The sequence below is a fragment of the Artemia franciscana genome, chromosome 1, assembly GCF_032884065.1.
Source record: "Artemia franciscana chromosome 1, ASM3288406v1, whole genome shotgun sequence".
NCBI classification, from domain to species: Eukaryota; Metazoa; Arthropoda; class Branchiopoda; order Anostraca; family Artemiidae; genus Artemia; species Artemia franciscana.
Genome location: NC_088863.1, coordinates 33,964,882 through 33,979,498, shown reverse-complemented (window position 1 = coordinate 33,979,498; position 14,617 = coordinate 33,964,882). Strand labels below are relative to the sequence as shown.

At 36.4% G+C, this 14,617-nt stretch overlaps 1 protein-coding gene across 3 annotated transcripts in view; it reads right to left on the bottom strand.

Annotated features, from left to right (window-relative positions):
• LOC136028895 (leukocyte tyrosine kinase receptor-like) overlaps positions 1 to 14,617 on the bottom strand; it is a 244,527-nt gene that overhangs the window by 112,695 nt on the left and 117,215 nt on the right. For all 3 annotated transcript variants that reach the window (XM_065706861.1, XM_065706864.1, XM_065706871.1), the window contains one exon: positions 11,615 to 11,758. In XM_065706861.1, coding sequence (XP_065562933.1) covers positions 11,615 to 11,758 — 144 coding nt within the window. The remainder of the gene's footprint in view (positions 1 to 11,614; positions 11,759 to 14,617) is intronic.

Sequence of the window (14,617 nt, the reverse complement as noted above, 5' to 3'; positions counted from 1 at the left end):
GAAGGGGAAATTTGAAAGTCGAAATTCTTAGTTAAATCTTGTCAAAAAAAGTTTTAGTTTCGTTACAAGACTTAACAAAAACAAATAAAAAGATTAACATCACAGAACTGGGAGATTTGCGGTTATTGCCAACATCCCTCTCACTACAATAAATACAACACAAGAAAATATATTATTTTATTTTCATTTTTTCCACTCCGATTTGTGAGTTTTCAGATAAGATAACTGAGAACGGATTGGTTTCTTGGGCCGTAAGTAGAGATAAAAAAAAAAAATAATAAATTGGACGGAATCCTATTTTCGATCAACCAACTTGACTTTTCTGATATCAAATCACAGCTCAATCCATGAATCAAGTTAACCCATAGACTCTCATTTTCTTACTCGAAAACTATTAATTTGTGTTTGGAATTTATTTGCAACACAATTTCTATAGTTAGGTCTTTTAATTTTTTGTTGAATTTGGGAATATAATAGAAACTTAGCCACAGAAGGTCGATCAGAACCAACAAAATTTTGGTAACCCATGAGAGAAAAATGTTTGGGAACCTCTACTCTAGAAAGCGGAACCAATTTTTTTCATACAGATTAATGTTAGAAGAGAACCAGAGAAATGGGTACCTAAAACTACCTGCAGGCAGGACAACCCCAACTACGCACACTTTCTTAGTTTCACTAATATACCACCATAATGACTAATAATAGATAATTTTCTGGAGAACCCCAGTCCAATTGCATTCGCTCAACTACAACATTTCAACTCAAATCAAATTAGATTTCCTAAAAGTTCAAAAATATCTGTTGTGTTCCAGCAGCCGTCACGTAAGGCGATACTAAAATTAAATTTAGTCTCCAATTTATCAGTGAATATTCAATACATGCATTCTTAAGAAAGGAAAATTTTCCAACAAAGCTGGTAGCATGTGGAATAAAAAACTAGAGATTTTCAAAATTAGTTGGATGACAAACTTTCAGCTAAATAGCTTTAGAAGAAATTGAATCCAGCTCATCACGGTAAATTAGAAGAATTGAAGGCATATTTATATGGACCTCTTATCATCTTAGAAGAAGAAAATGGGCCACGTAGAAGTATTATAGCCAGCATTATCAATCAAATTGGGGGGGGGGAGAAAGAAATCATACACTCAGAACTATAGGCACTTGCGGACAAAATGATATTCTACCACGAGTCCCTATTTCAGAGGATATAAAATTAAAAAGTCAGGACAAAATCTCTAAGGGAAGGAAATACGAATGGAACAACGTAAATAAGTCCGTGCAAAAGCATTTTCTTTCTCTTTTGTATTATCCATCCATATGGATAGATATATGGATGGATTCCCCTGTTCATACAGGGGATAACCTTACAAACAAACACAAGATATGTGCTGGACTTTGCTAAGCTATTTGCCTTCAGCTCCAATTTACCTAAGCATAAGAGAGTCCATACTGGTGGTAAATACTACAATTGTAAAGTTTGCAATAAAACATTATCTTTGAGTTCCGCTTTATCCATAGGCAAGAAAGTTCATACAGAAGAAAAACTGTGACAATCTATGACGGGCACTGAAACATTTTCTCAGATTTCCCCTTTGTCCACGCATATGAAAAATATGCCCGAATCCCGCCTAAAAATACGATAGACCTAGAGTTTACCCAGAAATCTAATGCTTTAAATTTATCTGTCAATAGTGTACTGGCGTTTTTTTGTAAAATACAATTATAACATGTTTAGCTTTCTAATTTTTCTCGCATCTCGATCATAAATAGCCTATCGGACTTGTTTACCGTAAAAGAATGTATACTTTATTTTGTTTTAACCTTTTAAGAACGTACAAATTCCGAATTTACATTTAAGTCATTCTGAGCCGAAATTATTATTATCAATGGTTATGAGAAGTAATAATAGTAGAATAGCAGCAGAACAAGGGGGAGGGTGACGCAACGCAGGAAACTCACTATAGGACAACTTGTCTTAAACATTTTAGTTTAGACAAAGAAAGAACATTTGTAAACGTTTTACCAACAAATAACAATCTACTGAAATTTCAAGTCATGAGATTCTAGCCTCTCAAGTTCATAGGACAAACGCACAAATGGAAAACTCAGCGAAACACAACATAAAAAACTGAAAACTTATTACGACAAAATTCAAGCCTGTCAGTGGCACAGGGGAAACTCACCAGCGGAAAGCTCAGCAAAACTAAGTGTACACATGTGAAACCTGTACGTGCCCATGAAATGTGACTTTTTTTCGACTCATTATCGTGTATTTTAGACCACTTAGATCACTTGAGGACACTGGAAAACTTACCAACAGAGAAACTCACCGTACACACATTAACTAAGCCAAAAAATCTTAAATCTTTCATCAACACATTCCAGCTTATAAATGAAACCCCATGTGACGAAATTAAACCCTCTCAACTCAACACGGGAAACCCGACAATAGAAAACTCAACATACATATACAAAAACACCATAAACACTACAACTTATCACCACACATATCTTGACGTAGTTAAAAGCCATAAAGCCATAAATTAAGATAAACTGACTCATAAATAAAATCGGTGAAAATTACCCCTCTACAGTCATTACAGAGGATTCATTATGAAACCACAACACACACTTCTAAAACCTCATTACGGTGACTTTGAATCCTCACGAGTAAATAAGGGAGATTTTTGATAGGTAGGCGAGCATATATGCATATTAAATCATCATATACACAGGAAGTTACCGCACAATGCACACATTAATCCAGTCAAAAGCATAAATCCAGGAATCAATACACAATAATCCATTAAAAAGTCTAACTTGTGGAAATTATCAAACAGTTCGTGGTAACGAACTGTAGTAAGGAGCGATCCGGCTCAATAGTAACCAAAACTCTAAAAAATTGAATTTTGATATCAATAGCTACATCAAAAGAATCGCATTTTAATGCTGATTTTAAATATATAAGTTTCATCAAGTTTAGTCTTACTCATCAAAAGTTACGAGCCTGAGAAAATTTGCCTTATTTAGGAAAATAGGGGAAACACCCCCTAAAAGTCGCAGGATCTTAACGAAAATGACACCATCAGGTTCAGCGTCTCAGAGAACCCTACTGTAGAAGTTTCAAGCTCCTATCTACAAAAATGTGGAATTTTGTATTTTTTGCCAGAAGACAAATCACGGGTGCGTGTTTATTTGTTTTTTTTTTTTTTGTTTTTTTTTTTTGTTTTTTCCAGGGGTCATCGTATCGACCAAGTGGTCCTAGAATGTCGCAATAGGGCTCATTCTAACGGAAATGAAAAGTTCTAGTGCACTTTTTAAGTGACCAAAAAAATTGGAGGGCATCTAGGCCCCCTCCCACGCTCATTTTTTTCTAAAGTCAACGGATCAAAATTTTGAGATAGCCATTTTGTTCAGCATAGTCGAAAACCATAAAAACTATGTCTTTGGGATGACTTACTCCCCCACAGTCCCTGGGGGAGGGGCTACAAGTTACAAAATTTGACCAGTGCTTACATATAGTAATGGTTATTGGGAAGTGTGTAGGCGTTTTCAGTAGAATTTTTTGGTTGGGGGGAGGGGGTTGAGAATAGGGGGATAGGCTGGGGGAGCTTTCCATCGAGGAATTTGTCATGGTAGAAGAAAATTTCCATGAAGGGAGCGCAGGATTTACTAGCATTATTAAAAAAAAATGAAAAAAGAAATATGAAAAAGTTTTTTTCAGCTGGAAGTAAAGAGCAGCAACTTAAAACGAACAGAAATTATTACCCATAGGAGGAGCTCACCTCCTCCTAATACCCCGCTCTCTACGCTAAAGTATTTTTAGTAATTTCAACTATTTATTTTACGGCTTTGGTGATTCAGGGGTCATTCTTAATGAATTGGGACAAAATCTAAGCTTTAGTGTAAAGAGCGAGGTACTGACGAGGGGGCGAACCCCCTCATATATGTAATAAAAACATGAGAATACAAAACTTCTTTACGTAAGCTAATTTATAAGTTACGTATATCTTTTACTAAAAAAAAGATTCGTAAAAAATTAAAAGTTCTAGTTGCCTTTATCTTAATTAACCAAAAAATCGGAGGGCAACTAGGCTTCCTCCCCCGCTCTTTTTTCTCAAAATCAATTAATCAAAATTATGAGAAAGTCATTTAGCAAAAAAAAAAAAATAATAAATATGCAAATTTCGTTTTAATTATTCCTCTGCGGAGAGCCAAAATCAAAACATGCATTGATTGAAAAACGTTCAGAAATTAAATAAAAAAAAACATGTTTTTTTTTAACTGAAAGTAAGGAGCAAAATTAAAACTTAAAACGAATAGAAATTACTTCGTATATGAAAGGGGCTGCTTCCTCACCAACATCCCGCTCTTTACGCTAAAGTTTTTTACTGTTTTAAAAAGAAGAGTTGAGAGAAAGAGTCAAACTTTAGCGTCAAGAGCGGGATGTTCGTGAGGAAGCAGCCCCTTTCATATACGAAGTAATTTCTGTTCGTTTTAAGTTTTAATTTTGCTCCTTACTTTCAGTTAAAAAAAACTTGTTTTTTTTATTTAATTTGTACATAACATGAGCTTGACTTCACTTAAATTAAGCTAATCTAAAGCTGAACAAATCTAAGTTAGGACAATCTAAATCCAATTCAGCTAGCTGGAATATCGCCACTGTAAATTAAAACAAGAGCTAAGAGCTCATATGGCACTTGTGACGAGGTCGGAAGAGCCGAGAGCTCATATGGTACGAGGTCGGAAGAGCCAAGAGCTCATTTGGACGAGGTCGGAAGAGCCGAGAGCTCATATGGTACGAGATCGGAAGAGCCAAGAGCCAAGAGCTCATTTGGCACTTGTGAGAAGGTCAGAACCTAAAGTTAAACTTTATAGCACAAGATCCTTCTAAATATCAAATTTCATTAAGATCTGGTCACCCTTTCGTAAGTTACAAATACCTCAATTTTCAAAATTACCTCCCCCCTCCCAATTCCACCAAAGAGAGCAGATCCGGTCCAGTTATGTCAGTCACGTATCTTAGACAGGTTTCTATTCTTCCCATCCAGTTTCATCCTGATCTCACCGCTTTAAGTATTTTCTAAGATTTCCGGTCCCCCCAACTGCCCCCCCCCCAATTACGTTTGATCCGGTTGAGATTTAAAATAAGATATCAGAGTTACGAGGTCCTTCTAAATATGAAGTTTCATGAAGATCCGATCACTCCTTCGTAAGTTAAAAATACGTTATTTTTCTTATTTTTCAGAATTACCCCCCCCCCCCCACCCCGCAATTGAGCGGATCCGTTCCAATTATGTAAATTACGTATGCAAGACTTTTGCTTATTTTTCCAACCAAGTTTCATCCCAATCCCTCCAATCTAAGCGTTTCCCATCATTTTAGGTCTCCCCACCCCAAACTTCCCCCAATGTCACCAGATCCGGTCAGGATTTAAAATAAGAGCTTTGAGCCACGATATCCTTCTAAAAATCAAATTTCATGGAGATCCAATCACCCGTTCGTAAGTTAAAAATACCTCATTTTTTCTAATTTTTCAGAATTAACCCCCCCCCCCCCAACTACCCAAAAGAGAGCGGATCCTTTCCGTTTATGTCAATCATCTATCTAGGACTTGTGTTTATTTTTCCCACCATGTTTCATCCCGATCCCTCCACTCTAAGTGTTTTCCAAGTTTTAGGTTCCCCCTCCCAACTCCCCGCCCCCATCACAAGATCTGGTCGGGATTTAAAATAAGAGCTCTAAGACACGATATCCTTCTAAACATCAAATTTCATTGAGATCCGATCACCCGTTCGCAAGTTGAAAATACCTCATTTTTCTAATTTTTAAGACTTACTCCCCCCCCAACTACCCCAAAGAGAACAAATAAGTTCCGATTATGTCAATCATGTATCTAGGACTTGCGCTTATTTTTCCCATCAAGTTTCATCCCGATCCCTCTACTCTAAGTGTTTTCCAAGATTTTAGGTTTCCCCCCTCCAACTCCCCCCAATGTCATCAGACCCAGTCGGGATTTAAAATAAGAGCTCTGAGACACAATATCATTCCAAACATCAAATTTCATTAAGATCCAATCACCCGCTCATAAGTTAAAAATACTTCATTTTTTCTATTTTTCCGAATTAACCGGCCCCTACTCCCCCCCCCAGATGGTCAAATCGGGAAAACGACTATTTCTAATTTAATCTGGTCCGGTCCCTGATACGCTTGCCAAATTTCATCGTCCTAGCTTACCTGGAAGTGCCTAAAGTAGCAAAACCGGGACTTTAGGTTTTCCCCCTCCGACTCCCCCCAATGTCATCAGATCCGGTCGGGATTTAAAATAAGAGCTCTAAGACACAATATCATTCCAAACATGAAATTTCATTAAGATCCAAATACCCGCTGATAAGTTAAAAATACTTCATTTTTTCTATTTTTTGCGAATTAACCGGGCCCCCACTCCCCCCCAGATGGTCAAATCGGGAAAACGACTATTTCTAATTTAATCTGGTGCGGTCCCTGATACGCTTGCCAAATTTCATCGTCCTAGCTTACCTGGAAGTGCCTAAAGTAGCAAAACCGGGACAGACCGACAGACCGACAGACAGACAGACAGACAGACAGACCGACAGAATTGGCGACTGCTATATGTCACTTGGTTAATACCAAGTGCCATAAAAAATATGCATTTTAAAATGTGTTTTGACAAAAGTACTTAAAAATATGATAGGGAGGCAGACACAGTATCAAGTTGTCTTATTTGTAAGGAGAGAAAAAAAAATAAAGTTTCTGTGAGTAGACTTACACCTTTTTAAATTTTCGTCCCAAGGCTTCCAAAATTTTTAATATCTCTCTAGAAAAAAGGGAAAAATGGAAAATGAAAAATAAAGAACAAAGACACGGGCAGTTAGAAGATATTCGAAAACGAGAATTAGAGCGTGTCAGAAATGAAAATGAAGATCAAACACACACGCAATTAGAAGACAAGTGACACCGAGAATCTAAGAGAGTCGAAAATGAAAATGAAGAGCAAAGATACATGCGGTTAGAAGACATGGGTGAAAATCAACAACCTGGACAGCAAGAATCAAACCATATCAAAATTGAAAATGATAGCGATAATGATTGGGTTTTGGATTTTGACATGGATAAGGTAACAAATGCCTACCGTACCTTTGTTAAGAAAACAAAGGTTCGGCAATGTGTTTTCCATAATGAAAAAAGACAAGGCGAGGTAATACGAACATAACATTTTAAGTTCACAATGGGTGAAAATCAACAACTCGGACCGTCAAATGAGACAGGACTCAAAAACCAAAGGTTACAAGTGTTATAAACGACAACTTGTTGGAAGAAAAAAAAGTTTTTGTCCAACAACCTGAACAATTAACAAATCTAAAACCTGGACCATCATCTGATACTAGACTAATGAGGACAGCTAAAGCAAAAGGCATCGGCAAATTATCTTAAGTAATGAAAATCCAGTTGTTGATTAAATTATAAGGGGCTTGGGGTTCCTGACGCTCGTACACTTGGTGTGCAGTTCAATTTTGGTTTGGCTTGTTTTGACTGTGCTTGCTTGAGAGTGCTAATCAGCCCATTTCTACCCTGCTTGTCCACTAAGTGCAGTGCCTGCTTCTAATTTATTTTGCATGCTTTATATAGGCTAGCCTACTATTGACTGAGGGTCCCCCCCCCCTCTGCTTGTATTTATATTATTTGTTTGACTTCGCTGTTTTAGCTGTTTATTTTCAACGTATTGGTATTCTATCCTTCATGACTGACAGGAAAGTTAGTAGTCCCGTTACCCCTGGCCTAAATAATTTTAGTGCAAGGATTTTGGCCCTAGGAGTAGAAAGTCCAAATGAGACCAGTAACTGATTGACCTTTGGGAGTAGAAAAGCTATTACAGAAAAAAAAAACTGTTTGAACACCACTAAGAACATGAGTGTAGGGGCCATTATGGCTCAATGCTACAACCAATTAGACAAGATGGCTCTATTATCATAATAATGGAAGTGAGCCAATCAGTAGCTACTGCCATAATTTCTATCTTAGATGTAGCAGTAAATGGTTATAAGGGAAAGTTTTTGCTTGTTCCTAACTTCAGCCCGGGCTCAATCAGAAACAGAAAAGGTATTGTATTCATCCAACCTGAGGAGGTCACCGAAATGGATGATTTTATTAGGCAGGTCCTAGGTGATGATAGAATCCAGCAAGTGACAATGGCCTTAAAATCCAAGTCCTGTAGTTGTTTTCTTTGGTTTGCACCCTCATCAGGATGTTCGGTTCAAAATGAAAATCTCTGCTTGGGGTGCAAGGTATATAGTAAAGCAATTTATATGTCGGGAAATACAGTACTTCAATTGTCAAGGCTTTGGCCGCATGGCATCTAATTCCCGCAGAGGTAGAGCATGTCCACTATATAGTGGACAACACACCCTTGAATAATGTTCCCAATCCAAGATAATAAAGGACGAGCAGGTACTTAAGTACCCAAATTTCAACGTAAATTATGTTGCTAACTCCAAGGAGTGCCCAATACTCATGGAAAAGAAAGCTATTGAAACTTACTCATTCACAAATAATTTCCCCATGAGGACTGCTGCTGAAATCTTGAAGAAAGGACTTCCAACTCATACAGAACACGTCCCCATAATACGAACATACTCTTTCCCTCACTGACTCCTAATCCTCCTCCAGTTGAGGAACTCAACATGAGGTACATGCCCATATTTAAAGGTGTTGCAAAGCACATCTCTGATCTAATTCAGGTTATAACATCTATTTGCGAACTGCTTTCTAAGTTAGCTTCAAAACATTTTCAAAGTGCAGTCTGTAGCCTGAACAACTCAGTTGAAAACCTAAATAGAGAAGGTTCAAGCCTTCCCACAATGTCATCAGTTACCAGCAGCCCTAGCAAAGCAGAAAGGAAATGCAAAGGAAAGGAGTCTATACCTAGCCCAGAAGATGCTATAACTACGCTAGGGAGATCTAGGTTAGCCCCTTCTCAGCCAAATGACTAGTATTCTCTCCACCATTTTCCCTCGATTTTGGCCTGGATGACTAGGCAAAAACTTATTAAGTAATTTGGTTGAGACTACTGGTTTGCTTCATTCCCTAAAATTTTTCCTGCATGTTTTTTTTGGGGGGTTGTCTTGTTTTTATTTTATTTCCTTATATTTGTATCTTGATTTAGGTGACAGGTAACAAGTTATTTGTATTGTTTATTATAATTGAGTTGCACAAGCATTATGATTGTTGTTTGATATGGTAAATTACATTAATGTAGTTCTTGTTTATAAGCACAGGCACCTGTTGCTGGTGGTTAAGCCCTATAAGTGGCAAGACATGTGATAGATGGACCCGCATTATTTTAATCTTGCAGGCACTGACGTCCCCTCCCATATTATTTTATTTTACTAGCCGAGGCATGAAAAAAAAAGTTGAAAATTTTTTGAACTTCAGTTCACGATCGCTACAGTTATTATGTAAACTGCAAAAATATTTATTGTGCCTGTAATTTTAGCGTTTTAATTCAAACTCTAAAAATACCTGAATTATTTTAAGTTAGTTTGTTTTTTCGGTAGATAAAATCAACTGGCTACGTGGAACACAATCAGTGAACACAACCAAGAGACAAAACAACCACAACAAAACCAGCAACAAAAACTGTTTGAACACCTCCAAACACATGAGTGTAGGGGCCATTATAGCTCAAACTAGAACGAATAAGACAAGATGGCTCTATTATCAAAATAGCAATCAGTAGCTACTGCTGTAATTTCCATCTAAGATGTAGCAGTAAACGGTTATAAGGTAAAGTTTTTGCTTGTCCCTAACTTGAGATACCTCTATTATCATAATAGCAGTGAACCAACCAGTAGCTACTACTATTCTTTCTATCTCAGATGTAGCAGTAAGTGGTTGTAAAGTAAAGTTTTTGCTTCCAAATTATCTATGAATTTAGTTTAACGTTCAACCCTTTATCAATATCTGAAGGTTTCGTTCACAGCAATAACCACATTTTTTTACGGGGGTGTTGTACAAAAGAATTTTTAGAGGGGGGGTATAAAAAAAACTTGAAAAAATACTAAAAATTTATTTACATTCATTTTTGTTATGTTTTTACGAGTCCGACAAACATTTCAGGAGGAGGTTCCAGCCACCTAGCCCCCTGGATACGGTTTTGGTTTCATTGAAATAAGTTCATCCATTCTTAAGACATAAGATACTTATTTTCTTAGTAATCATATGTTTTCTTTTTCCTCGCATTAAACAAAGACATAGAATGAGAGTACAAATACTGAATTAATAATCAGCCGAGGGGTACAAGGGCTCAGTTTTAGTATCAAGGAAATAACAGGCTCAATCCCAAGATTAGTCAATTTTTTTTTATTCTTATTATAAGTTTGTGGAAAAAAGAGGTAAATTAAAATACATTATTAGAGCTAATTCAAAAAGAGGGTTGTCATAATTCATTGGCTAAGGAACCTCTTAACTTGCAATTCGGATGTATTTAAAAACAGCAATTGATCTCTATTGTCACTAAGAATTTTTGTACATATTTTGCAAGGGATTACAACTATTCAAAAACTGAAAAAAAAAGTTTGAAGCTTATTAGAAATCGTTATTACAAAATGGGATTTTACTTGATTTTCAAAGTGTGGGACGTTAATTCTCCATCTTAGGGTTTTCAACGATAGTAATTTAAAAAAGTGTATAGTTTTGATCAATTTTACAAATTTTCGGGGGTTTCAGGCTTTTTTGAAACTCTCAAACACTTTTATAAGCGACTGAGAGTCACTATTCTGTTCAATTTGAATAGTTATCATGCTTAATTAACTTCCACTGTAAAACTTTTCAAATTGAACAGTTACACATAAAATGACTTTTAAAATTTCGCTCACTATGGACCATAGTTTGCTCTTTACTATGTTATAATTACTATAATTCAACAAAATTAGCAAGGATTAAACTAGGTTCTTTGTCGCTATAATTTAGAAAGTTCAAGTCTAATATGACAGACATTGACGTTTTTGTTGCTCTCCATCTATGAACCAAAATTGCTAGAACCGGTCACAGGGCCTCGGCATAAGATGTCAAGTAATTATTTCACATTAAAGAATATGTTAGCTTATTCAAAAAGTGCAAATATCGTTGAGTCTTTTGGAAAATTCTTACGCATATTGTCCTTATTTTTTGCAGAAAAAAGCTTTGTTTTAATATTAAAAACAAAAACAAACAAAAACTTCAACTAGAAATTCCAGAACTGAATTAGACATGTCAAAGGTATATCACGTAGAGTTTGTACCTTTATTATGTTTAATGGTCCCGCAGTTAAATTTTTGACAAGTTCAGTGTAACTAACCTGAACTAGTTTTTTTCTGGTTTGGGATTGGTAAAATAGGAGGAATTCCCCTAAACATTGAACATTTCTATTTGACGTAATTTTGACATACAGCGTAGAACGTCATGTCTACATAAAAAAAAATTGATAAGCAAAGCCATACGGCATTCATGTTACAAGGACAGAGGTATGAAAAACATAAAGTTTATGGCACTTATAATAGAAAAATTGCACTTAAGGACTCAACAAATATTAATTTAAGAAAAACAATATGCTTACTACACTCTTTCCCTTCATCTGATTGATCTGGACAATCTGTTTTTAGGTCACACACTCTATCCCGACTCACACACCTGGAATCTGAACATTGAAACATTTCGGGCAGGCCGCTATCAACTTCGCAGTCAATTCTAGAGGGTAATTCTGAAAAAAAGAAAAAAGAACTGTTCAATGGTTATATGAAAAAATGATAGTACCGAGAGCCCAGGCTTCGCCAGGACACCAGCAATTGGCACTCGGCAGGCTTATATATAGTTGTTTCTCTAATTACGCATTAGCATAATCGTCACGTAATTCTCTAGTTTTAGGTCACGAGTGTCAAATCAAATATTGTAGATGAAATAAGAGAATCTGGCGCGAATTCAATTCCTCGTTGCTGTTAATGCATCAAAGAATCATCCATCTTATGCGATTTATCTTCTTCTGGATCTCGTTGTGATTCTCAGTATTGCTTCTCTTCTAACCACTACGATTCTATGTGATCGTCCCTGTCGCTTATCTTCTTACCGTAGAATTAACTGTCCGATATTTTCTTATGAAATTCTTTTTAGTGTTTGTGGTCGTGTGTCTTCTAGGCGCAGATCTCGTTCTGTTTATTTTATTGTATGCCTGGTGCAATTTTGCACGTGTCATAGATTCTAAAAACCCATCATCCTTCCTGTTTATCCTTCACAGACACACACAAGTTAGACTAACACGTTCCCTCATTTCATTATGTTTTTTTTTGTCTTTGTAAGAATTTCTTGTTACTGGATATATAGTTTATTTATCATGGATGAATCTCTTCTTGGTATGGCCTTGGAGATGTTTTTGTGTGTAGCAATTGATTCATGTTAAAAAACAAGTACCAGGTGTAAACAAGATGGTTTATGCGGCACGAAAAGGTTTCAGAAAGGGTTGTTGGTGTTGGGAGCTTGGCTGTTGTTGGTATCTTGGCTTAGATGTGAGTACAATAAATTGTTCCTTTTCAGTCTCATAATGTACACTTACTGGTTTCGACAGCGTGACATAAGTCTCACTGTAATAATTTAAATTCTCTGGAACATTTTGTTTGGAGATATATTAGTTAGTAGTTAGTTTATTTTAATACAAAGAATATGCAAAGATTGTACCTATATTACAAGCGATAAAACTCTTTTGATTTAAATTTTTAATCGATACATTTAAAACCAAAATTTTTAAAAAAATAAAACCTTGGCTCTTTTTTAACTCTTGTGTTGTGTTCATTTTATCTCATCTATAAGGTACTGGTTATTTCTAGAACTTTTTCTTACATTTATTTATCTTCTTATATATATTTATTAAACGGCAGAGTTTGATGTCTGCACGCTACTCTAACTCTTATTAGTTCTCCAGACTCTGTTTAAACCGGTTACATCTTCTAACCGTAGGTCTCGTTGTGCATCATTTTCACTTTTGCAATTCAATGGGATTTTCGCTATTTCTTGTTCCATGCCTTTTTCTTAAAGACATTCTCATAATCATTTGGAGTCATTATTTACATCTGTCATAAGATACTAAAAACGACACTACCACCCCTGGGGCAAAATGATGTAACTCTTTAAATGCAAATATAAACGTGACGTAACTCACATGTTTTTTTGGCATGAATCCAATTCCTTTCTCCCTGTTACATTTCACGGAGGCCAACAGAATAGTTAAGAAATGCAGGAGCGAGTTCGTTTCTTTGCAGACGCTAAAACAAAACTTGTTCAATCTAAGGGGGAACCAGCAATTTCAATTGAATTAAGAAATTATGACTAGAATTCAATTCCTCCCTCCTGTTTATATGCTCAAAGACTCACACATACTAAACTAACATTTTCCTTCATCCCATTGCAATTACCATCATGTGAATACCATGTTATTTTATTATTCGTTTTATGATCAAATGTGCATTGGTTATAACTAGATTGTTATACCTACAAAATTGCACAAGTCTGTATATATATGCATATATGTGTATATATAGAAGTTATAATTGTCCAATTTTTCGTACAGAGTTTGCACAAGCTGATGAATTCTAGATAATTGGGAATAGACCAAAGCCGACAATACTGGTACTGTAGTCTGGAGCCTTTTTCGAGAAAAATACACACATAAATACATAATTATTCCAACAGCTCCCCGCAGCACCATGCCACCTGAGGCCAGCACAGCTACGCGCACTCCTCTTCCATCCCAATCTCTTCAAAGCCTCCCTCTTTAAACCCTCTCAGAAAGTTCCCATTTCCTTTAAGTCTTTCTTTATGACATCCTCCCACCACCGAAGAGGATAACCTGCTTTCCGATTAGTCCTAGACGGTTGGCTAAAAAGTACAATCTTCGACAATCTGTCATCCTTCATCTGCAGATTGTGCCCTGGCCATCTCAACCTTTCTTTCATTATAGCCCTAGAAACCAGGTTTGAACCATATTTTTTGTATACAGTTTGAAATACGGTCAGTCTAACGGGTACCCAAAATAATCCGTAAGTAATCTCTCTGAAAACCATCTTGTAAATCGCCATTCGGTTTTTGGAGCGCCTATGATTTAGAGCTAAATTTGACCACAGTCATGACTGTAGCTTCCAATATTCTAATCTTGGTTTGCAGACTTATCTTCCTATTCTTCCAAAACTTTTTTTAACCGTGAAAAAACACCCTGAGCCATGGCTATTCTACTTTTAATATCTTCACTGCTCCCAAAGTCTTTACTAATAATACTGCCAAGGTAACTGAAGCTCCCAACCTGATCAATCTTTCGTTACCCAACGTCACCGTTTCATCTTCACTTTGTCTTAGCCTTAGTGACTTTGTCTTCTTAGCATTAATTTTCAAATCTATTCTAGCACCCTGAACTCACAAAACCTCTAAAAATAGGATACTTAGGATACTAGGATACTTAAATCATCAGCATAATCAGAGTCCAGGAGAGTTTTTCCTCCCGATGTGATTCCGCGGTCTCCCATCACCAGTCCTGTGCTCCTTGGAATAAAGTTCATCAAAATAATCCATATAAAGG